The following is a 24,594-nucleotide window of genomic DNA, read 5'->3' on the forward strand; positions in this document are numbered from 1 at the left end:
TCTTGTGGTAAAATTCTTTTGCAGATGAGATAACAAGATGCACTTGTTAAAGTGTTCCCCAGTAGGTTCCTGGTGTTGGATCTGTGTCCATTCATCCTTGGGTACAGAGACTGGCCAGTTTGTCCAGTGTACATGGCAGAAGGACATTGCTGGTACATGATGGCATATATGTGTACAAATGATTGCCACATCATCTGACAAGTCCGATCCTTCCACTATTATTTACAGGAGCTGCATTATGAAGTTGTGCTGTATCTGCTTGTCCTCTCTCTGCCTGCCAGAGCAGTTTGCAGCATCCTTTGTAGCCTGGTAATGTTTATAAATATAAAGATAAAGAGCTAGTTCTGTTTTGTGTTTACCGTAAACTTGCACCTGTGGTTCACCAGACTTTTTGCTCTCATAAGGATATCTTCCATCTCCGCGCCCCCCGTAGCCACTCATGAAAATAAGAGATGATCAGCCTGGAAACAACACAAGGCTCTTTAGAAATGGAAAACAAAAGTCAGTGTCCAAGACTGTGTTTACCGATTAAACTACTCTAAGTAGTTTAAAGAATGGGGTGCTTTGCAGGTCTTGGGCAAAACTTCCAGCATAGGCAATGACAACAAATTAAGGACTCAGTTAATGTCAGTTAACTATCCAAGTACAGAGGAGTATGGCTCATTCATGTTTGGTATAAAGCTCATGGACCGAACAGACGAGTATTTAGAGCTAGGCATGTTTCCTGCGTTTTTACTTGAATCATAACTCCATGCATGCCTTGTCTTATCCACGCATGAAACTTTCACTGACATGACACTGCTTATTCAAGTTCTGTTTATTGAAAGAGTAATATATTGTGGGTGCCATTTTGGAGTCAATGATTACAACTAGTGACCACATCATGGTACCTCAAACACAGCAGTACAGAACCTGGGGCAGGAGAACGGTGTCATCTCACTTCGAGAAGAAGTGTGTTTTTAGTTCATGGTTTGGTTGCTAATGCAAAACAATCCCCCATCTCTCCCTTAACACCTCCTTGTGCACCCCATGCCCACCAGAGCCTGCCCCCTCCCCCCTCCATCCTGCTCCAAAATTCCCTCACTTGGCCTTCACCCAATCTGCCAATTCCATCTCAGATCCTGTGCCCAATTCCATCACAGAGCTCCACCCCTCATGCCTCCTGCACCCAAATTCCCTCCCAGAGCCTGCACCCCTCCTTACTGCAATCCCTGCCTCAACCCAGAGCTTTCACCCAGTACCCAAACTCCCTCCCAGAGCCCACACCCTTTCCCCATCCAAACTCCCTCTCAGAGCCTTAGACAGGTGTGGAGGGAAAGAGATTGAGGAAGTGTTCGGCCTTTGGGAATTCTGGGCACCACCAACATTTCTGTAAACCTGCCACCCGTGCCTGGAAGGTTTGTTCAATTCACCATCATCCTGGAGGACCCAGAGCATGTTACTAATGCATGTTGTGTCTAATGACAGCATGGTGGGATGTTTAGTGATCAAAGTGTTACCAATAGAACAGACATGATACATTTTCTCATGAGGAATAGCCTGCAAGAGCTGCACAGATGTGGAAGGGGCGCAGATCCAGTGTTTTCGGGTCCCTCTTAAAGATCAGAAGATTCTCAGCACTGGAGGAGAGACAGCCTGTGAGGTGTTTGGAAGTTACATAAGAATAAGAGAGCTTAGTGCCTGGACTCCTCTTGAAAAGGATACACTTTTTATTACTCAAGTGGAAAATGTAGTTTGAACAATGGGAGAATGGTTGATTGTTCTTCTTGTCTACAGTTGTTCATGGATTTATGAGTGTGTTATTGAAGTCCAGCTATTTGGAGAAATTTATAGTTGATAAACAAATGCTTACTATGAAGGATAAATAGCTCTCAATTGAGAAAATTATTTATATGCTGACTGAGCTACAGCCTGGGGTATTACTTTTCTTACAGTGCCCTGCCAATACTGCACTAAAAGTCCGCCTTGTGTGCCAAGAAACAAGAGAAAGAGGGTTTTTTACAAACTCATCCCCCACCCCCAATGAAAGCTGTTTTGCTCCCTTGTGGGCAGTTCTGACCTTGGCCTTGTAATCATGAACTGAGTCTGGAATCTCTGTCCCACGTCATTATTATACAAGTTGTGTCTGCCTGTGCAACACTATCTTCATTCTTTGAGTTTTCAAGTTACTGTGACATTTGACGTACATTTTTTTTCAAACTCTATTTGTGTGCTTTAGAGTCCACAGCAAGAATCTTTGTGTTTATACCTGAAGGCAGACAGTGGTGTCCAGTGAGTGAAACCAGGAGACTTTAAAGGACTGCAAACATCCATTTTCCTCTTATCCATAGAGGAAAAAGCCTTAAGTAGCACAGCGTGAGCTTGCTGCTTGCTAGTTCATCCTGATCAGAGATTTAGGAACTACAGTTGCTATTAGGATCTCACCAGCAGTAGGTCCACTTAGAACAATTTGTAGCAGCTTCTAACAATTTCAATTTCTAGAACAATTTCTGGGTTCACCACACCTTCTTACATACCAAGGTCGCTAGAGGGGAAGGCTCCCTTTTGGCACCATTTGAAGAGTTATGTATGTACCGAAAGTGGCTGTTCACAGCATTGGAGCAGTAAATGAATGTTTCATTTGCTCATATGCACATGGCCTACATACTGTAAGTGGTTCTGGCTGGGTGCTTAAGCCTATTCCCGGGTCTGGCTCCAGCTGGCAGGCACAACACCAATTTTCACCTTTGCCCCAGAGTTATAGGTGTAAATGTATTTTGATAGTTTGCCAGCCTCATTTCTGAACTGGACTGAGATTGATGTCAGACCCACTTTGTAGAGCGCACCTATGTAATGTTATTCTTCAAAAGCACCATTTTCTTATCCTAGTTCAGTCTCACTAACTCATTCACAAACATTTTTTAGCACCTTCATTTTACAAGCAAAAGTAAAAAATGAAAACCAACTGCTGTCCCTGTAAGATGAAGGACAAACCAGAAAATTTAAGTAGCATGCATTCTGCTCCATACATAATTTACAATGGCTTCCAGCAACAAAGACCCTGTAACTTGGCTAGCTGTTTGGTTGAAGGTGCAGGACATAATCTTTTGAAGCTCCCTTAGCTTTGCAGGTTTGAAAGCAGTAAGTCTGTTTTGCTGTTAAACTAAACAAATATGATTGGGAGGAGCAGGAAGGGGGGCACATTTTTCCATGATATAAATTCCTTGAAGTCAGTGACTTGGCCCAGAGAGCCTTAGTAGCCTTCTACATAGGCAAGACCTCTATTTTTGTGTCTGCATTTGAATGTCTAACTCTGTTAGTTACAGTAAATCAAGTCATAAACTGGGTGTGCAAAACTGGAGGCTGTGTCGAGGTACCCATATGCATGCGCACACACATACCTCTCTGCATACATGGCCATGTTTCTCGGTTGCTGAGAATTATTTTAAATCAGCCTTGTCAGTGTTGTGCCTGACAAGCTTTAATTATCATCTCCCCTTGAAGCTTTAAATAATTAAGCTACAAAAATTGCTCATTCCGGGCTTGCACATTTGTACTGATATCCCCAAAACAGCTGCTGCAGAAATGGAGAGGTAAATAGTAGAGAGGCATATTTACTTCTTTCCCATCATAAAAAGACAGGAAATGTTAAGTTCTTCCTCTGCTTATCCTGTGGGGAAAAGCCTAAGAAAAGTATGGCATACCTAGAGAAAAGGTGAGGCATATGCCTAGGGCAACAGCAAATTGTGCTATGTGAGGATGTTTGCAGTAAAACAGTTATTTTTGTTCCACCTGGGTATTTATTACTATGATCTGCATTGTCTGGGATCAGTCGTGTCTATGACAGCATTTCTCAACCACTCAACCAGGGGTAGGTGTAGCTGTGGGGGTACTCCGAGGCTTTCCAAGGGGTACATCAACTCATCTAGATATTTGCCTATTTTAACAACAGGTTACATAAAAAAACACTAGTAAAGTCAGTATAATCTAAAGGTTCATTCAGACAGTGACTTGTTTCTACTGCTTTGTATGCCTTATGCTGAACTGTAAGTACGATATTTCTATTCCGGTTCATTTATTTGATAATAAGCTGGTAGAAAGTCAGCAAGTTTTCAGTAGTAGTCTTCTGTGATATTTTTGCATATTTTGGTAAGTAGTTTTTAAGGGAGGTGTGAGTTGGTGGTATGCAAAACAAATCTGACTCCTGCAGAGGGTACCGTAATCTGGAAAGGTTGAATGTCACTTGTTTCGATACCTCAGATTACTTTAGGACCATGTTTCTGAGCCAGTGATACAAGTATGCTTAAGGGTATGCAAGAGGAGTCTGGAAGTACTTGTAATTTTTTAAAGGACTACTTTATAAAAAAAAAAAAATGGTTGAGAAACACTGGTCTTGGAAACTCAGTTGAGGATCTGTGCTCCATGGTGTTAGGTGCTGGACAGACATGCTCCAAAGAAGACAGTCCCTGCACTCACAGAGTTCACCAGCCTCATAAAATAGACAAGTCGGGGAAGGGCCAAGGACAACATCACAAAATGTTTATGGCATTAATACATGCATAATATATGGCAGTTACATTGCAGTAAGCATATATCTCCTTCCATTTAATCTATCTGTCAGATAAAATAGAACCTAAATTTACAGCCTTGTAAATTGAGATCATTAGGGAATGAGAGCTCAGTGGTCCTGTGACTGTACAGCAGAGCAGTCTCAGAAGTGTGACTCTTTATTTAATAAAAAGTACATGGACAACTAGTTTAGCTCCAACTTGTCTCTAAAGGAACCTTCCAGTATAACATAGTGTTCATTGTGGTCATCACATCTAATTACAGAGAAGAGAAAATTGCTCCCAAAATTCAATTAAACTTTGGATTACAGAATTAAATTGTTGTCTTGATCTTCAGCTGCAGCATGGGAGGATTCTGTAGAGTTATGGGGTGAAGGGCATAAAGATGGGACAGTTATGGGAGGACGCAGTTCATTACAAGATCAGATAAGTAAACAAAAAAGAAAAAAACAGCAAGCTTGATTCTCATCTCACTTACACCTCCTAAATCCATTGACTTCATTGGAGTTCCTGATTTACAACACTGCAGAAACAAGGATTCATGTGGCATAACCTTCCCTGGGTAAAACCCACTCCATCAGATGAACTGGGAGGAGTGAAAATGAGAGAGGCAGGGGTGTATATATATGAGAGAACAACAAAAGAAATACCTGTCAAGTGTAGGCCTAGTGTTAATGAGTCTAATCAAGTCAGTGTGGATGTGTCTTATTTGCAGCATTTGTCGTGGAGATGTGACAAGTGAATGCACAGTTAGATCCATGGACTACCAGACAAAATACTGTCCCCATTTAAGTGAATGGCAAACTCCCATTCACTTCAATAGATCCAGGATTTTATTTTCTATCTGTCGGGGTGAAACTTTAGAAAGTATCTCTCATGCTTCTGAGAATTTGGTTCTAAACTAGTTAATAGGCAAACTACAATAATTGCTGTCCTTTGAGGAAGGTCTGTTTTGTGGCTGATAGTAAACATCTTCGTAAAAAGGTTGACCCTAGACGCACAGAATCAGAGGCCTTGTCTACATGGGGAAGCTTTTTCAGTATCAGCTAGAGTGACCATCTGTCCCTTTTTCACTGGGCAGTCCCATATTTTGGGCAGGTGTCCCGCCTTTTTTTTTTTTTTAACAGAAAAGCAAAGTGTCCTGTATATTCACTCCCAATGCTGTGCTGCCCTTTCCCCCAAGTCAGTGCAGATGCTGATGCAGGTAAAATCAATCAGGAGCTGGCCGAACAGCATGTGCATCACATACTGACTGGCCAGTACAGGCAGCAGCAGCCCCATTCCTAGGGCCTGCGTGGGGCAGCTGGAAGCCTCAGCCACCCCTGGTTGGGCAGCAGCTCCCCCGAGGCAGCCACCGGTAGAGCTGAGGAGCATCCTTGCAGTATTTCTGAAGTCCGGTGGCATTGGGCAGCTGGCAAACACCCCCCGACCCAATTTCCGCAGGGCAAGTGCCCCTTTCTGGTGCACTGTGACATGGGGCAGCCAGGGAGCCGCATTTGCTTGGCAGCTGCAGCTGGGACCACCCCTTCCCCCAGGTGTCCTGTATTTGGCGGAGGGAAATATGGTCACCCTATTATAAGCTTATATGTATGAGCTATATATGTCGGACAGGGAGCTGCAGACAGGGGAGTTTAAGAGGGAGTTTGGGAGGGAGTGTGACAGAGAGGACAATAATGGTTGGGAAGACCCGTAACACCTGTGCCAGCACAACTGCTGTCTCCTCCACTTGTGCCTATAGCCAGACAGACTGCCTGACCATGGATGTTTCTACCCAGATCCTGGTGTGGTTCTGCAAGGACTGTGGCTTGCCGTTCCCACTTACTGATACCCAGGCTGAGGGGAATATTCAGTGTGAAAGGTGCCTGCTGGTGGAATCTCTCAGGTGGCAGGTGGGGCAGCTACAGGAGGAGGTGGCCAGGTTGGGGAGTATCCAAGTCCATGAGCAGTTCCTGGATAGTATTCAGGTGGAGACTGCGGAGGTAACTGTCCCAGTGCACAGGACGGCTGATAAACCACTGGAGGAGGTGGACCAGGGTGGGCACTGGCAGCTGGTTACTTCTCGCAGCGGGCAGTGTCCCACCCCTGCTCAGAACCCTCCCACCGTGGTACTGGAAAACCGTTATGCTGTACTCGATACAGGAGACCAAGAATTACCCCGTACAGACGAGAAGAAACCTCATACCCCCAAGGCTGGGAAATCTACTGCCACCCCTGCAAGAAGGAAACGTAGAGTAGTGGTGGTTGGAGACTCTCTTCTGAGGGGGACGGAGGTGCCCATCTGTCACCCTGACATTGCCTCTCAGGAGGTGTGCTGCCTGCCAGGGGCCCATATCTGAGACGTTATGCAGGCATTGTCGAGGATTATCTGGCCCTCTGACTACTATCCCATGCTTCTCATCCATGTGGGCACTGATGATACTGCGAGGTGTGATGCTGAGCAGGTCAAGAGTGACTTCAGGGCTCTGGGGGCATGGGTCAGGGAGTTTGGGGTGCAGGTGGTATTCTCTTCAATCCTGCCTGCCAGAGGTAGGGGCCCAGGCAGAGACAGGTGTATCCTACAGGTGAATACTTGGTTGCGTAGATGGTGTCGCCAGGAAGGCTTTGTTTTCTTTGACCACGGGATCCTTTTCTGGGAACGACTGCTAGGCAGAGATGGCGTTCACCTTTCGAGGTGGGGGAAGACCATATTCGGACACAGGCTGGCTAACCTAGTGAGGAGGGCTTTAAACTAGGTTCGACAGGGGCAGGGGAGCAAAGCCTGCAAATAAGTGGAGAGCATGGATACCTGGGAGATGAACTTGAAATGAGAGGGAGTATGGGCTACACTGGGAGAGTAAAAATAGGGCCAGGGCAAAACTGGGAGACAAGACCAAATCAATGTCTGAGATGCCTCAAATGCAAGAAGTATGGGAAATAAACAAGAAGAATTGGAAGTACTAATAAATGAATACAACTATGATATCGTTGGCATCACAGAAACTTGGTGGGATAATACTCATGATTAGAATGTTGGTATTGAAGGGTACAGCCTGCTTAGGAAGGACAGACAGGGAAAGAAGGGAGGAGGTGTTGCCTTGTATATTAAAAATGTACACACTTGGACAGAGGTGGAGATGGACAGGTAGAAAGTCTCTGGGTTAGACTCAGGGGAGTGAAAAACAAGGATGAGGGCCTACTAGGAGTCTACTACAGGCCCCCTGGCCAGGTGGAAGAGGTGGATGAGGCTTTCTTTAAACAGCTAACAAAATCATCCAGGGCCCAGAATTTGGTGGTGATGGGGGACTTCAACTATCCGGGTATATGTTGGGAAACTAATACAGCAGGGGACAGACTGTCTAATAAATTCTTGGATTGCATTGCAGACAACTTTTTATTCCAAAAGGTTGAAAAAGCTGCTGGGGGGAAGCTGTTCAAGATTTAATTTTAACAAATAGGGATGAAATTATTGAGAATTTGAAAGTGGAAGGATGCTTGGGTGAAAGTGATCATGAAATCATAGAGTTCACAATTCTAAGGAAGGGTAGAAGGGAAAACAGTACAATAGAGATAATGGATTTCAGGAAGGCAGATTTTGGTAAACTCAGACAGCTGGTAGGTAGGGTCCCATGGGAAGCTAAACTGAGGGGAAAAACGGCTGAGGAGAGTTGGCAGTTTTTCAAAGGGACATTATTAAGGGCCCAAAAGCAAGCTATCCCGCTGCATAGGAAAGATAGAAAACATGGCAAAAGACTGCCTTGGCTTCACCAGGAGATCTTGCATGATCTCAAAATAAAAAAGGAATTGTATATGAAATGAAAACTAGGACAAATTACAAAGGACGAATATAGGCAAACAACACGAGCGTGCAGGAGCAAGATTAGAAAGGCTAAGGCACAAAATGAGCTCAAACTAGCTACAAGCATAGTGGGAAACAAGAAGGCTTTTTACAAATACATTGGTAACAAGAGGAAGACCAAGGAGAGGGTAGGGCCATTGGTCAGTGAGGAGGGAGAAACAGTAACAGGGAATTTGGAAATGGCAGAGATGTTTAATGATTTCTTTGTTTCGGTCTTCACTGAGAAATCTGAAGGAATGCCTGACATAGAGAATGCTAGTGAAAAAGGGGTAGGTTTAGAAGTTGAAATAAGAAAAGAACAAATTAAAATTTACTTAGAAAAATTAGATGTCTGCAAATCACCAGGGCCTGATGAAATGCATCCTAGAATCCTCAAGGAGCTGATAGAAGAGGTATCTGAGCCTTTAGCAATCATTTTTGGAAAATCGTGGAAGATGGGAGAGATTCCAGAAGACTGGAAAAGGGCAAATATAGTACCCATTTATAAAAAGGGGAACAAGAGTAACCCGGGAAACTACAAGCCAGTCAGTTTAACTTCTGTGCCAGGAAAGATAATAGAGCAGGTAATTAAAGAAATCATCTGCAAGCATTTGGAAGGTGGTAAGGTGCTAGGGAACAGCCAGCATGGCTTTGTTAAAAACAGATCATGTCAAACTAATCTAATAGCTTTCTTTGATAGAATAACGAGCCTTGTGGATAAGGGAGAAGCGGTGGATGTGGTATATCTAGACTTCAGTAAAGCATTTGACACGGTTTCACATAATATACTTATCAATAAACTACACAAATACAACTTAGATGGGGCTACTATGAGGTGGGTGAATAACTGGCTAGATAACTGTACCCAGAGAGTAGTTATTAATGGTTTTCAATCCTGCTGGAAAAGTATAACTAGTGGGGTTCTGCAGAGGTCTGTTTTAGGACCAGTTCTGTTCAATATCTTCATTAACGATTTAGATATTGACATAGAAAGTACACTTATTAAGTTTGCAGATGATACCAAGCTGGGAGGGGTTGCAACTTCTTTGGAGAATAGGGTCATAATTCAAAAGGATCTGGATAAACTGGAGAAATGGGCTGAGGTAAACAGGATAAAGTTTAATAAGGACAAATGTAAAGTGCTCCACTTAGGAAGGAACAATCAGTGTCACACATACAGAATGGGAAAGGACTGCCTAGGAATGAGTACAGCAGAAAGGGATCTGGGGGTTATAGTGGACCACAAGCTAAATATGAGTCAACAGTGTGATGCTGTTTCAAAAAAAGCAGACATGATTCTAGGATGCATTAACAGGTGTGTTGTGCACAAGACACGAGAAGTCATTCTCCCGCTCTACTCTGCGCTGGTTAGACCTCAGCTAGAGTATTGTGTCCAGTTCTGGGCACCGCAGTTCAGGGAGGATGTGGAGAAATTGGAGAGAGTCCAGAGGAGAACAACGAGAATGATCAAAGGTCTAGAGAACATGACCTATGAAGAAAGGGTGAAAGAATTGGGCTTGTTTAGTTTAGAAAAGAGAAGATTGAGGGGGGACATGATAGCAGTTTTCAGGTATCTAAAAGGGTGTCATAAGGCAGAGGGAGGGAACCTGTTCTTCCTTGCCTCGAGGATAGAACAAGAGGCAATGGACTGAAATTGCAGCAGGGGAGGTTCAGGTTGAACATTAGGAAAAAGTTCCTAACTGTCAGCGTGATCAAACACTGGAACGAATTGCCAACGGAGGTGGTAGAATCTCCATCACTGGAGATATTTAAGAAGAGGTTAGATAGATGGCTTTCAGGGATGGTCTAGAAAGTGCTTGGTCCTGCCATGAGGGTGGGGGGCTGGACTCGATGGCCTCTCGAGGTCCCTTCCAGTCCTACTCTTCTATGATTCTATGATTCTATACTGGTAGAGCCCACCCAACTCTTCCAGAAGCAGATGCTCTTACTCTGATACAAGAGTGGCCTTTTTTCAATTTAATTTATGTTGCTTGGGAAGGGAGGGGTTTAAGCTAAACTAAAAAACCGTACTCATGCCAGATGAAGTGAGTCTGTGCTCACGAAAGCTCATGCTCAAAACTTTTCTGTTAGTCTATAAGGTGCCACAGGACCCTTCGTTGCTGTTACTCATTCCAGAGTAAGTATGTCTGGAATAAGGGGAGGCTATGAGTGTGACTACCTTGGTACATCTGGCAACATTTTTCTGTGCAGACAAGTCCTTAGAGTTTGACCTTGCAGCCTTTACTGTAGTTTGAGGCATTAGCCTGCTAAACCCAGGGTTGTGAGATCAATCCTTGAAGGGGTCATTTAGAGGTCTGGGGCAAATAGACTAAAAAGGGGGGGATGGTGCTTGGTCCTGCCAAGAGGGCAGGGGACTGGACTTGATGACCACCCGAGGTCCCTTCCAGCTCTATGAGATGCGTATCTCCATGTATTTTACTCACGTGAATATTCTTACTGATCTCACTTGGACTACTCATGTGTCCAGGGATGCAGGAACTAGCCCTGCATTTTAAAGAAGATTTTAATAACTCACTTTGCTTAATTAATTGTGATACCTATATAAAGAAAAGGGTAACAGACAGCACTCCTGTTCCAAGTGACAATGCTTTCAGTTTGGAGTAGCTAAAATATAAGTGCATTGTCAGCTAATAAAGAGTTGCAACTCAAGTGGGAACCGTTGGAACCAGGACCTGCAAATAATGCATGCGCATTTGGCTAATGAAGCCTTATTTTCACAGGCAGACATTGCAGAGTGCACAGGCTCCCCCTTGAAGCATACGCTAAAGTGCAGAAATATCTATGATCCTGCAGAGCCTGGGCACACTAGGCAATGGCTGAAATGGCAGATAAATATATACTGAATCCATGATAGATTACGGTGGTGAGGGGGGCTATGGAGGGAGATCACCAGGAAGCATGACTGTCCTCTGAGCTCTGTGTGACAGGAGCATTAGACAGTAAAGATAGGAAACTCAAGGTAGTTTTTAAAATAACGTTTTCCTCTCTGTTTATAACGGTTACCCAGAAGCTTCAAACTGTCATTTGTTTCCTTGGTAATTTTATTTGGTTTTCTCCATCAGTTATTCAGCTGAAGAGTGCAATCCTGCCTCACTTCTTGTGTGAAAGGATTATTCAACTGAGTAAAGATTACTTGGTTTGTTATTGCAGGGTTGCTTGCTCCAAGTATAATTTGATTTTCAGAAGCACATCTGCTGAAATATTTGCAAGGTTGAACTAGACCTAGAAGTTATATGGATTTGATAGATACTAAAAGAAAAGACAGGTTAAAATTTGAGCCAAACAGATGTTAGTGGTCCTTTCCATGTTACGTGATTTTTAAGCATTTGCTTAGCACTTTGTAGGTGTTTCTGCAAACAAAGCATAAATAAATAAGTAATATTCCCAGTGTCTCTGCCAGTACATGCATTATCTGTTAACTCTAACACACAGTCTGCGTGCCATGTCTTTTTGAAAATCAGCTGCTGAACATATGTGAAGGATTGAACTACATTGCCGCATGGAGTGTATATCAGAGGACAGGTTAAAGGAGTTAGTTTTTATGTCAGCGAAAAGGCTCTAAATTGAGATTAATATGTGGAAATGGAAAATTAAGTGGCTAGTTAAAAAGAAAAACAGTGACAGCAAGTTGTGATTCTTCTGAATGAAATATAGCATTTGTACATTGTGCCATTTGGGTATAGTGCGTGGTGGGGTGGGTTGGGGTGGGGTGGGAAGCATGAAGCATTTTGTCTTGTGCAAGGTGAGATGCTTTCCAGAGCTCCCCCTGGCACATAGAGGCAGTTCATCTGCTTCTACTTACTTATGCAGAGTGCACACTGCTCTGCACACAGACAGCTGGTTCTACCAGCCAGTGCCTTGGGAGGAGAGTGGGCTATCACTCCACCTCCTGCACATTCCTCCATGCCACCATAGTGCTGGCTTTCTGCTTGGCATTTGTGTGAGCTGTGCAGTGAGTAGCGGAAGGCTGTTATGCCCACTGTTACACACTGGGGGGGTGCAGCAAAATCTGGCCCATAATGAGGAATGACATCACCCCTGCCTCGAAGAACTGGCAGTCCAAAGTGATCATGGCAGAACAGGCAGTGGGAGTTAGTAACAACAAATAAGGGGGCTACAGACTCTCTATTACTGGCCTGGCTCTGAATTAGCATGTTGCAAACCCAAGTTTGAATCACTATGGCTGTCCTCTGAGTGGTGGGCTGGTGGACAGTGAGAAAGCTGAGTGAGCAGTATACTCACGCCTGGGGCAGACCGTGCAATCTTCCTAGATGTTTAATGGGCTGGACTTCAAAGGTTTTTCTGACCAGTTGCAATATTGTGAAGGTGGTCATACATTCAGAATGGGACAGAGTTATCTGGAAGTGGGGAGGGAACAATATTACTCTCAGAGTAAATAAAAAACACAGTAATAATAGGAGATTTCAATTATTGCCATATTGATTGGGTACACGTCACCTCAGGACGGGATTCAGAGATTAAATTTCTTGATGCCTTAAATGACTGCTTCTTGGAGCAGCTAGTACAGGAACCCACAAAGGGAGAGTCAATTCTCGATCTAGTCCTGACTGGAACACAGGATCTGGTCCAAGCGGTAACTGTTACTGGACCGCTTGAAAATAGTGACCACAATATAATAACTTTTTAATATTCCTGTGTTGGGAAGAACACCGCAGCGGTCAAACACTCTGGCATTTAATTTCAAAAAGTGGAATTACACTAAAATGAGAAAGCTAGTTAAACAGAAACTAAAAGGTAGAGTAACTAAACTAAAATCCCTGGAAGCTGCATGGAAACTGTTTAAAGACACAATACTAGAGGCCCAACTTAAATGTATACCCCAAATAAAAAAAACACAGTAAAGCTGTGTCTACACGTGCACGCTACTTCGAAGTAGCGGCACTAACTTCGAAATAGCGCCCGTCGCGGCTACATGCGTCGGGCGCTATTTCGAAGTTAACTTCGACGTTAGGCTGCGAGACGTCGAAGTCGCTAACCTCATGAGGGGATCGGAATAGCGCCCCCTCGTTCAACGACGTTCAACGTCGAAGTAGGGCGCTATTCCGATCCCCTCATGAGGTTAGCGACTTCGACGTCTCGCAGCCTAACGTCGAAGTTAACTTCGAAATAGCGCCCGACGCATGTAGCCGCAACGGGCGCTATTTCGAAGTTAGTGCCGCTACTTCGAAGTAGCGTGCACGTGTAGACACAGCTTTACTGTGTTTTTTTTATTTGGGGTATACATTTAAGTTGGGCCTCTAGTATTGTGTCTTTAAACAGTTTCCATGCAGCTTCCAGGGATTTTAGTTTAGTTACTCTACCTTTTAGTTTCTGTTTAACTAGCTTCCTCATTTTAGTGTAATTCCACTTTTTGAAATTAAATGCCAGAGTGTTTGACGTTTGAAATTAAATGCCAGAGTGTTTGACGTTCAACGTCGAAGTAGGGCACGTGTAGACGATCCGCGTCCCGCAACTTCGAAATAGCGGGGTCCACCATGGCGACCATCAGCTGAGGGGTTGAGAGACGCTCTCTCTCCAGCCCCTGCGGGGCTCTATGGTCACCGTGGGCAACAGCCCTTAGCCCAGGGCTTCTGGCTGCTGCTGCGGCAGCTGGGGATCCATGCTGCAGGCAAAGGGTCTACAACCAGTTGTCAGCTCTGTGTATTTTGTGTTGTTTAGTGCAACTGTGTCTGGGAGGGGCCCTTTAAGGGAGCGGCTTGCTGTTGAGTCCACCCTGTGACCCTGTCTACAGCTGTGCCTGGCACCCTTATTTCGATGTGTGCTACTTTGGCATGTAGACGTTCCCTCGCAGCGCCTATTTCGATGTGGTGCCGTGCAACGTCGAGGTTGAACATCGACGTTGCCAGCCCTGGAGGACGTGTAGACGTTATTCATCGAAATAGCCTATTTCGATGTTGCTACATCGAAATAAGCTATTTCGATGTAGGCTTCACGTGTAGACGTAGCGTAAGAGACCTAACAAAGAACCACCATGGCTTAACAGCCATGTTAAAAAGGCAGTGAGAGAGAAAAGGGCAGCTTTTAAAAAGTGGAAGTCAAATCCTAGTGAGGAAAATAGAAAGGAACATAAACACTCCCAAATTAAGTGTCATAATGTAGTAAGAAAAGCCAAAAAAGATTTTGAGGAACAGCTAGCCAAAAATTCAAAAAATGATAGTAAAATGTATTTTAAATACATTAGAAGCAGGAAGCCCGCTAAAAAAGCAGTGGGGCCCTTGGACGATAAAGATATAAAAGGAGCGATCAAGGAAGACAGTGCCATTGCGGAGCGATTAAATGATTTCTTTGCTTCAGTCTTCACGGCTGAGAATGTTACAGAGGTTCCTAAATCTGAGCCAGCCTTTTTAGGTGACAAATCTGAGGAACTCTCCCAGATGGAAGTGACATTAGAGGAGGTTTTGGAGTTAATTGATAAGATGAATAGTGACAAGTCTCCAGGACCAGACGGTATTCACCCAAGGGTTCTGAAAGAACTCAAATGTGAAATTGCGGAGTTATTAACAGTGGTTTGTAACCTATCCTTTAAATCCGCTTCGGTACCCAATGACTGGAAGACGGCCAATATAACGCCAATATTTAAAAAAGGCTCCAGAGGAGACCCTGGCAATTATAGACCGATAAGTCTAACATCAGTACCAAGCAAATTAGTAGAAACAATAGTAAAGAATAAAATTGCAAGGCACGTAGAAGGGCACGAATTGTTGGGCAAAAGTCAGCATGGTTTCTGCAGAGGGAAGTCGTGTCTAACTAATCTATTAGAATTCTTTGAAGGGGTTAATAAACATGCGGACAAGGGGCACCCAGTGGACATAATATACCTAGATTTCCAGAAAGCCTTTGACACGGTCCCACACCAAAGGCTTTTATGTAAATTAGGCAGTCATGGGATAGGAGGAAAGATCCTTTCATGGATCAGGAATTGGTTAAAAGACAGAAAACAAAGGGTTGGAATAAATGGTAAATTTTCACAATGGAGGGGGGTAACTAGTGGTGCTCCCCAGGGGTTAGTGCTGGGTCCGATCCTGTTCAACTTGTTCATCAATGATCTAGAAAATGAGGTAAGCAGTGAGGTGGCAAAGTTTGCAGATGACACCAAGTTGTTCAGGACAGTCAAAACCAAAAGGGATTGTGAAGAACTGCAAAAAGATCTCAGCAAACTGAGTGATTGGGCAGCAAAATGGCAAATGAAATTTAATGTGGGTAAGTGTAAGGTAATGCACATTGGAAAAAATAACCCAAATTACACGTACAACATGATGGGGTCAAATTTAGCTACGACAGATCAGGAAAGGGATCTTGGAGTTATAGTGGATAGTTCTCTGAAGACATCCACGCAGTGTGCAGCGGCAGTTAGTAAAGCAAATAGGATGTTAGGAATTATTAGAAAATGGATAGATAATAAGACAAAAGATATCATACTTCCCCTATATAAAACTATGGTACGCCCACATCTTGAGTACTGTGTGCAGATGTGGTCTCCTCAGCTCAAAAAAGATATATTCGCATTAGAAAAGGTTCAGAAAAGGGCGACCAAGATGATTAGGGGTTTGGAACGGGTCCCATATGGGGAGAGGCTAGAGAGACTGGGACTTTTCAGTCTGGAAAAGAGGCGATTGAGGGGCGATAGGATAGAGGTATATAAAATCATGAATGGTGTGGAGAAAGTGAATATAGAAAAATTATTTACCTTTTCCCATAATACAAGAACTAGGGAACGCCGAATGAAATTGATGGGTAGTAGGTTCAAAACTAATAAAAGGAAATTTTTCTTCACACAGCGCACAGTCAACCTGTGGAACTCCTTGCCGGAGGAGGCTGTGAAGGCCAGGACTCTTAGGGTTTAAAAAAGAGCTCGATAAATTTTTGCAGGTTAGGTCCATAAATGGCTATTAGCCAGGGGTAAAGTATGGTGCCCCTAGCCTTCATTACAAGGGCGGGAGATAAATCACTTGATCATTGTCTTCTGTTCTTCTCTGGGGCACCCGGCATTGGCCACTGTCAGCAGACGGGATACTGGGCTGGATGGACCTTTGGTCTGACCCAGTATGGCCATTCTTATGTTTGAGCTGCGCTGGGTATGTAAGGCCAACAGACCCAGGCTGCTAACCCGAGGGATAGAACCTGGGAGCATAGGGTCTAAAGCCCTGCACTCTACCACATTAGCTAAAGGCTAGCTAGCGCTCAGCTGAGGCTGTAGAGCAGAGGCTTCACTCACCCCAGACAAGGTCTCAGTGTCTCTGGGTACTACAGGTATATTAGGAGGAAAGTTTCAGGTGTAATATCTTAGAATTATAGAATCCTAGGGCTGGAAGGGACCTGAGGAGCATATCTGTTCAGCTCCCTGCCTGAAACAGGATAAACCCTAACTAAATCATCCAGCCAGGACTTTGGCATGCCAAGACTTAACCTCTAGGGATGGAGATTCTACCACCTGTCTCAGTAACGCATTCCGGTGCTTCACCACCCTCCTGGTGAAATAGTTTTTCTTAATATCTAACCTACACCTCTCCCTCAAACTTCAGACCATTGCTCCTTGTTCTGCCATGCGTCATTACTGAGAACAGCATTGTTCCATCCTCTTTAGAACCCACTTTCAGGAAGTTGGAAGCTGCTACCAAATCACCCCTCACTCTTCTCTTCAGCAAACTAAATAAGTCCAAGACCCTCAGCCTCTCCTGCTAGGAGACTGTGGGGAGGGGAGGGGGAAGAGGAGGGTGTCCCCTCCCCACAGTCTGTTAAGACAGTGTGCATTAGTTGATAGGCTTGTTTGAAAGAAGTGCTTCTGTCAGGCAGAGTGTTTTACCAGCCAGTGCAGCATGTCTGTTCATGACGGAGTCTTGCTGTTTCACTGGCAGCTGTGAGGGCATCTGGCTTGCTTAAGGTTGGAATTAATGTTAAGGAAGAGTTGTGGCAAGGCTGCCTGCCCTGCTGTTTTTTTCATGCAGGTGGGGAACAGGGGAGCTTATTTGGGAGGGATCTGAGTGCTGGTCTTGCTGCTGCTCTCAGTCACACTGTAAACAAAGATCAGCACCCCCTCCAGACACACACACTCACACACACCACACTTCCCCCAGTCCCCACAAAGTCAGCAGGGTGACACTAGCGTGATCCTAAGCTCTGCTGTTGCCCAACTGCTTAAGCATGACCTCACACATTTCTCGGGTCTGGTGTTTTGAATTGAGCCGTCTCCCAAGTGCTGGGCCTGGAGCACGTCTGCAGCTCACCTCAGCTGTGTTTGTTGACTCTCTTTATCTTTGCTCCCTTTCTCTTTTACCTACAAAGGTTGGAGGCTGGCAGGGACCACGTTTTGCCCATCGACTATTACTTTCCGCCACAGAAGACTTGCCTGATTTGCGGCGATGAAGCGTCCGGGTGCCACTACGGAGCTCTCACCTGCGGCAGCTGCAAAGTCTTCTTCAAAAGAGCGGCTGAAGGTAATTCACCTCTGCTCAGACCACACAGCAACATCAAAGGACAAGCTCTCCAGCCCGGGCATCTTCTGTTTGTCAGGGCAGGGCTGCCTGACGGCCTTGTACTTCACTTACAAAACGTCATCTCATTACAAACAAATGCATTAATTACATAAAAAATTGTCCATGGGCATTAGCAGAATAAATGCCTGACACCTTCTTAGGAAGCTGGGCTTTCCTGCTGGCTTTGAGGAGCCTTTAAGGGAAGCCGAGACCTGAGATCTAGGCAGAAAGCAGGAAGGGACCCTGAATTCCCTTAACTCAGAAAGAAAAATTGATTTCCTTGTTGTACCTTTGCCATTCCATATTACAGACCAGTCATAGAAAAAAATAACCAGAACCTGGCCAGCCCTCTGTCCTTTCCAACAGCTGACTGCTGGGAGTGGCTCAGCTGGGCTAAGGAAAAGAGTCAGTTCTCCCTCGCCCATGTGACTTTACACACAACCTAATGGTTGCTGTATTTCCATCCACCCACCTTTGGTCTAACACCCAAATATCATAATCCAGTATTTTCCCCCAATTCCTTTTCCAGTTTCCCATTTCCTCGTGTCCTCCTGATGCTCCCATTAACATTCTGAGAATGATCAAGCTTCATCTTGCCCGTCACACTAATTTAGGAGCAATACTCTGTCGTCTGTACTTTTTCCACTCCCCCCAGCCTGAAGAGTTTGTCACCAGCTCTGCCTTTATGCTCTCATCTTCAGAGCAAGAGGCTCCTGTGTTAAACAAGATGTTCCCCTGCCCAGCTTGAATGTTCACTTTTAAATGAAAATAAATTAGTCATGCAGGGTTTTTAGGCTGGGTGATAAGAAATGCCAAAGGTTTTCAAACTGCAGCTCAGATGCATGCTCTCTTGCCAGCCGTTCAAGACTGTCTGTTGATCAGGCCCATGTATTTGGTAACATAAGCTGTCCTGTGAATTACACAATAGTTAACTCCGACTTCTGGAGGGCATTTAATGTCACTGATCATGACATTTTCCCTTAATGTTAATGCCTATTCAGTCAGCTGCTAATACTAGTAAGTTAAATGCTGGCTTTTATGATAACAACAAGAAGTCCTGTTGCACCTTATAAACTAACAGATGTTTTGGAACATAAGCTTTCATGGGCAAAGACCCGCTTCGTCAGATGCGGAAAGCATTGCCGTTCGTCAGCTAAAAGTGCATGATATTAGGAATGAGCACTCTCTGGCTTCTGTTGTTGGCTGCATTCACTGTGTGTCCTTGCGCTTTCCCTACTCTGAACCTCACTTTACTCATCTGTAACATGGAAGCCTGCATTTCACCATTACATCTGTTACATTTGTGCTAGCAGGAGCATGAAAAATAATGGACAGATCTACATGCCACTTAAGTCCATCTAACTTGCATTGATTGGGGTGTGAAAAAGATACCCTGGAAGATGCAACTCAGTGTCATCTAAGTGCTGTCCTCACCTGTGCAACGTCTTAGGGCCGTGCCCCGCAACTAATGTGCCATGGCACACTGATGTACCATGAAGCAGCACTTAGTGTGCCTCAGAGCTGCGCACCAGGATTTCCATCTGCTGCTCTGCACACACGCTCCACCCTGTGTTGGGAGAAGCGCGTGATGGCGGGGGTAGCGGTGGCAGCAGCAGGGGTGGCAGCAATTCTGGTGAGTGTCTGGCGTCAAGTTAGAATGACATGGAGGGGACTGGTGGAGCCTGGCTCTGGGGCAGAGGGAGAGCATTGAGTTAAAGTGGGGTGGCTGAGGGTGCCTGACTCTAGGCGAGGGGATTGGGTTATATATGCTGGGTGTGCCAGGAAGTTATAATGAGTGGTGAAGTGTGTCCTGGCACATGAAAAATGAACACATCAGTCGTCTGTTTAACATCACGGTTTTACATTGCAGAGCAGCCCATCAGGTACAACTACCATCTGCTACTTTATAACTAAATGAACAATAGAGAACTAGCCCAAGTAAAAGGGCACTACAGTAAACACTTCCGTGTCCAGCAGCCCTGGGACCAGGGGTCTGCTGGGCTACGTCTACACGTGCACGCTACATCGAAATAGCTTATTTTGATGTAGCGACATCGAAACAATCTATTTCGATGAATAACATCTACATGTCCTCCAGGGCTGGAAACATCGACGTTCAACTTCGACGTTGGGCAGCACCACATTGAAATAGGCGCTGCGAGGGAACGTCTATACGCCAAAGTAGCACACATCGAAATAAGGGTGCCAGGAACAGCTGCAGACAGGGTCACAGGGCGGACTCAACAGCAAGCCGCTCCCTTAAAGGGCCCCTCCCAGACACAGTTGCACTAAACAACACAAGATCCACAGAGCCGACAACTGGTTGCAGACCCTGTGCATGCAGCATGGATCCCCAGCTGCAGCAGCAGCAGCCAGAAGCCCTGGGCTAAGGGCTGCTGCCCACGGTGACCATAGAGCCCCTCAGGGGCTGGAGAGAGAGCGTCTCTCAACCCCTCAGCTGATGGCCGCCATGGCGGACCCCGCTATTTCGATGTTGCGGGATACGGATCGTCTACTCGTGCCCTATTTCGACGTTCAACTTCGAAGTAGGGCGCTATTCCCATCCCCTCATGGGGTTAGCGACTTCGACGTCTCTCCGCCTAACGTCGATTTCAACTTCGAAATAGCGCCCAACACGTGTAGCCGTGACGGGCGCTATTTCGAAGTTGGCGCCGCTACTTCAAAGTAGCGTGCACGTGTAGACACGGCCCTGGATATTTAAATATGAATGGTAACAAAGTTCATCTCCCCATCCGCCAGCGCCAGCTCCTCCTCAGCTGCTGTCCTGTTACCTTGCTGGTGGGGACAGCGGGGAGCCTCTTGCAGGGCTTGGGCATAGCCGCGTTGTGTGGGGAGCTGTGGCTGGCAGCAGGCACTGGGCTAGGAGCTACTCAGGGAGCTGCTGCCAGCGGTGGGCAGAGAACTGCTGCTGGGGTCTGCTGCTGTGCAGTCATTCAGGGAGCTGCTGCTGGTGGCAGACGCTGGGCGGAGAGCCCCTCTGTGGGTGGCTACCACATGGCCGCTTTGGGAGCCGCTCCGGGCAGGGGGCACTGGGTGGGAAAGCAGAGGAACCACCAGCTGCACGCACACACACACACGCGCAGAGGCCGCCCGGGACGGAGTGCCGATTAAGGAAGAATTCCAGTTGTCTGAGTCCTGGATAAAACGGAGTTTACTGTAAAACAATCTCTTAATGGATACTGGCCCCATTCAGCATCTTCAACCGTCATGAAGGGTGACTGACTGAACTTGCTGGAGTGCATCACAAGCTTCCCACAAGGCAAGTGATAAATCCTCCTTCAAATCCAGGGGCTTTCTCAGTCTAACCCGCAGGCATATCCTGCAAAAGCATCATGCAAGGGTAACCCACACTTCTCCTGAGTATGGTTTGCTGTCTTGTGTGGTGGTACCTAGACCACCTCCACAGAGAAAGAACAGGTGTCCTTTGCTGCATTAGCTGAGAGGCAGCTGGCTTTTAGTTCAAACTGTAGAAGCTCCTGCATGAAGTTCCCGAGGTCCCATGTTTGAGTCTGCCCGCGGGCAGTTATATAAGCTTGCACAATCGGACTTGTTGATTTAATGTCAGGATTGAAATAGCAGGGCTGTTCTAACTTGGCATTGAGTTACACTGGCAGAGCTGATTGGGGAGGATGTTGCTGGTTTTGCCTGTTACTCTTTTGCGGTTACAGCGGGAAGAGTTGAATAGTTCTGTCAGTGTCCTGCGTCTGACACTGGTGATCCTAAGGAGCTTTACTTCTCCCTTCTGCTAATTCCTCCCAATGGAGCTATTCTGCCCGATCCAGGGTCCACAGGATTAAGTTCTTTCCACCCTGGACTCAGGTGAACACACACACACACACACTCTCTCTCTCTGCCAGAGCTCATCTGAGACGACCCATTAATCAGCACTTACAAGCTGACACCTTATATGTACCTGTACTCACTGGACTCACTGGACTGGGTTGCACAGCAGTGCCGAGCCGTGACCCTTATGTGCCCTTGGACTCTGGCTGGGTGAAACAGCACTCTCATCTGCCATCCTCTTATGCCACCCTGGCTCAGCACCCTCTCCCCAATACCCACTTTCACAGCACAGTCGTTCTAGTAGTAACCCACTAGATAGGCAAACCCCACAGGAGTTCTGAGCAACACAGAGATCTTTTAGCTGAGGTAGAAGAACTGTTGTGGCAAAGTGAACGGGGAAGCCGGAAAACACCTGGAGAAAGAGTGAGCCAGAGAGGAAGAAAAAGAGAGAGAAGTCATTAGTTTAACAATGAAAGTTATTTTTTTTCTGAGTAGTGAATATATATTTAACAATTACAATAGTAAATAAACTGATTACAAATGTTAGGGCTAGCAAACCATATAACTACGTACATAAAGCAAGGTTACAAGGCTATGCCTAGAGAGAGAGAGAGAGAGAGAGATCTCACCATTCCATGCAGCTTGCTCTGATCCGGGGTCCCAGATGGTGATGGTAGCCAGGGAGAGGCGTGAGATAATGACAGCTCAATGGAACTGATGTAGCCTTTGCATCCAGGAATCAGAACATTTTCTTGAGCAAGTGGACATGTTTTTGTAGAGACAGGACAATGGATCAAGAAGAACCCTGGATTTGATTATGTGTTAACAGATGCGAGACGATAGAGAGAGATCATGCCTGGCTATGGGTGATGTTCCCTGAATGAGCTCAGAATGCAACTAGGCAGTTCAGTATTTTGGCTATCAATAGGATCCATTACTAGGACTGGTTTGATAACGACTAATTTGGGTGTGAGCAGGCCTGGGTTCACTGGCATCTGGAGCAGAGATTTCTCATCAGGCAGTGCTTCTCTGCTTTCGGTGGGGTTCCTGCTTTGGAAGAGGGCTTCTCCATTCATTATGCTAATGGAGAGGTCTTTCTGTTCCATCTTCAATGCAGATGAGGCTAGGGGTGTTTCCTTAATCCAGTCACCCTTGTTGGTAGGATTTAGGTGTGTCCACCCCTGCCAGTTTCAGTGCTTTGTCTTTGATTCAAGCAGAGGCCTGGAGGAAGGAGATTTTTTTTTCCCCATAAGTGTCACTCCCTGACTCCCCAAGAGCACAGGGATGACAAGTGGCCATGCTCTGGTTCCCCAAAGACATAGAGCTGATAGGTAACACCCAGGACTGGAATAAAGGGGGAATGTTGCAAGGCATGAGTGAGGAACTTTGGAAAGCCAACACCCTGACCCACCTGCGCTATGCTTTGTCATGTACACTGCTGTCATCTCCTTAACGGTGTAAATTCATAGATTTCTTTAAAATGGGATTTACTGTTGCTCCATGTTCTGGTCTACAGGGTATGTTTTGAATGTCAAAAATATTTTATTGGTTTATTTATAAATTAGGATCATATGGCATTCACCCCAGGCATAATTCTTCTTGCAACAGGTTCTTTCCTTTCCCTTGACAGATTAATTAGAATAAAACATGTTTGCCTGATGCGCTACATTTCAGGACAGGGGGCTGGAGCGGCACACTGGTCTCCCAATGGAAAATCTCATTGGTATGTTGTTCTATTTTCAGCTACCCAGCAATGTTGTCACAATGTTTAAAGGGTGGGAATAAAAAAGAAAACTGTCTTTTGCTTTGTCAGATTCTGATCCATTTTGTTTTGCAGGGCAGAGCTTTGTCTGCAATATCAATACTGCAGCTGTAATTAAAAACCTGCTAAATCCTCCCTGCTCCCTTTACATCTAGGAGTTAGTAAGTCCTCTCTCTTGCAGACACCCTGGATTAAGTTCTGTGCTGGTGTGAACGGGCACAGCTCCCTTGACTTAAATGGAGTTTCACCCAGTTACACAGGCAGATAATTTGGCTCCTTAAATTGCTACTCTTGAGCCCAGACAGATATTTATGGTTGTAACACAGTCATGAAAATAGGGACTGTTTTCTCCCTAGCGATCAAGATTCTGCTTTTCCAATCCCCCCCCCCGCCCCCCGCTTGCAGGCAGCCTTTTTAGAGTTAAATGGAGGAACTAAACAAAAGATCAACCTCATTGCACGTAAAAAAAAAAAGGCTGCACTCTTTGGGGAAGCTGAAACAAGGGGCTGTGCTGGTAAAACACACATCTCTTACCCCTGCTCAGATGTTCCTGCAAAAAGTCAGTGGGGAGGACCAGAAACAAGGGCAGAGACTGTGGGAGGTAGGGAGGTGGTCAATTGATACAAGAGGGGCTGCAGGGAGGCAAGTGAGCAGTGGTAGGGGGACCTGAAATGAAGTCTGCCCTTTGCCAATGGCAGGGGCAGGCAGCACAGCATATGAGCACAGCACAGCTGTGCATAGAAGCTATGGGGAGGCAGCGGAGGGCCCTGGGGGGCGTCCCCCTTTTGAAATTTCACACCCCTCCCTGAGGGGGCATGCCCCCAGTTTCTGCACCCCTGATCTAAGTGAAACACTGATAAAAATTCTTAATGAGGGAGAGAGGAAATTAGAAACCAAGTACAGGTGAAGGGAAGTAATTGCTGCTTGTTGGTCAAATGGAGAGACCTGGGGGCTTGGAATGCCAAAAGGTGGTTGTCCTAACTTAATGCTATTCACTTCTTCTGGCTAATTTCTTTGCTATGACTAGGGCTTCTGCTTAGCTTTATTTATACCTGTTGCAACACTCACGATTCCCTTCTAGGTGGAGATTTTCAAACTAGGAAGTCATTTGATGGGGTGAACTAAATAGGGATTAGAAGGAGGCAATTTAGG

General features: G+C 45.5%; 1 protein-coding gene across 3 annotated transcripts in view; it reads left to right on the top strand.

The window, feature by feature from the left end:
* AR (androgen receptor) overlaps positions 1–24,594 on the top strand; it is a 168,665-nt gene that overhangs the window by 65,379 nt on the left and 78,692 nt on the right. For all 3 annotated transcript variants that reach the window (XM_075008085.1, XM_075008086.1, XM_075008087.1), the window contains exon 2: positions 17,686–17,837. In XM_075008085.1, coding sequence (XP_074864186.1) covers positions 17,686–17,837 — 152 coding nt within the window. The remainder of the gene's footprint in view (positions 1–17,685; positions 17,838–24,594) is intronic.

The sequence above is a fragment of the Carettochelys insculpta genome, chromosome 13, assembly GCF_033958435.1.
Source record: "Carettochelys insculpta isolate YL-2023 chromosome 13, ASM3395843v1, whole genome shotgun sequence".
In the NCBI taxonomy this organism is placed as follows: Eukaryota; Metazoa; Chordata; order Testudines; family Carettochelyidae; genus Carettochelys; species Carettochelys insculpta.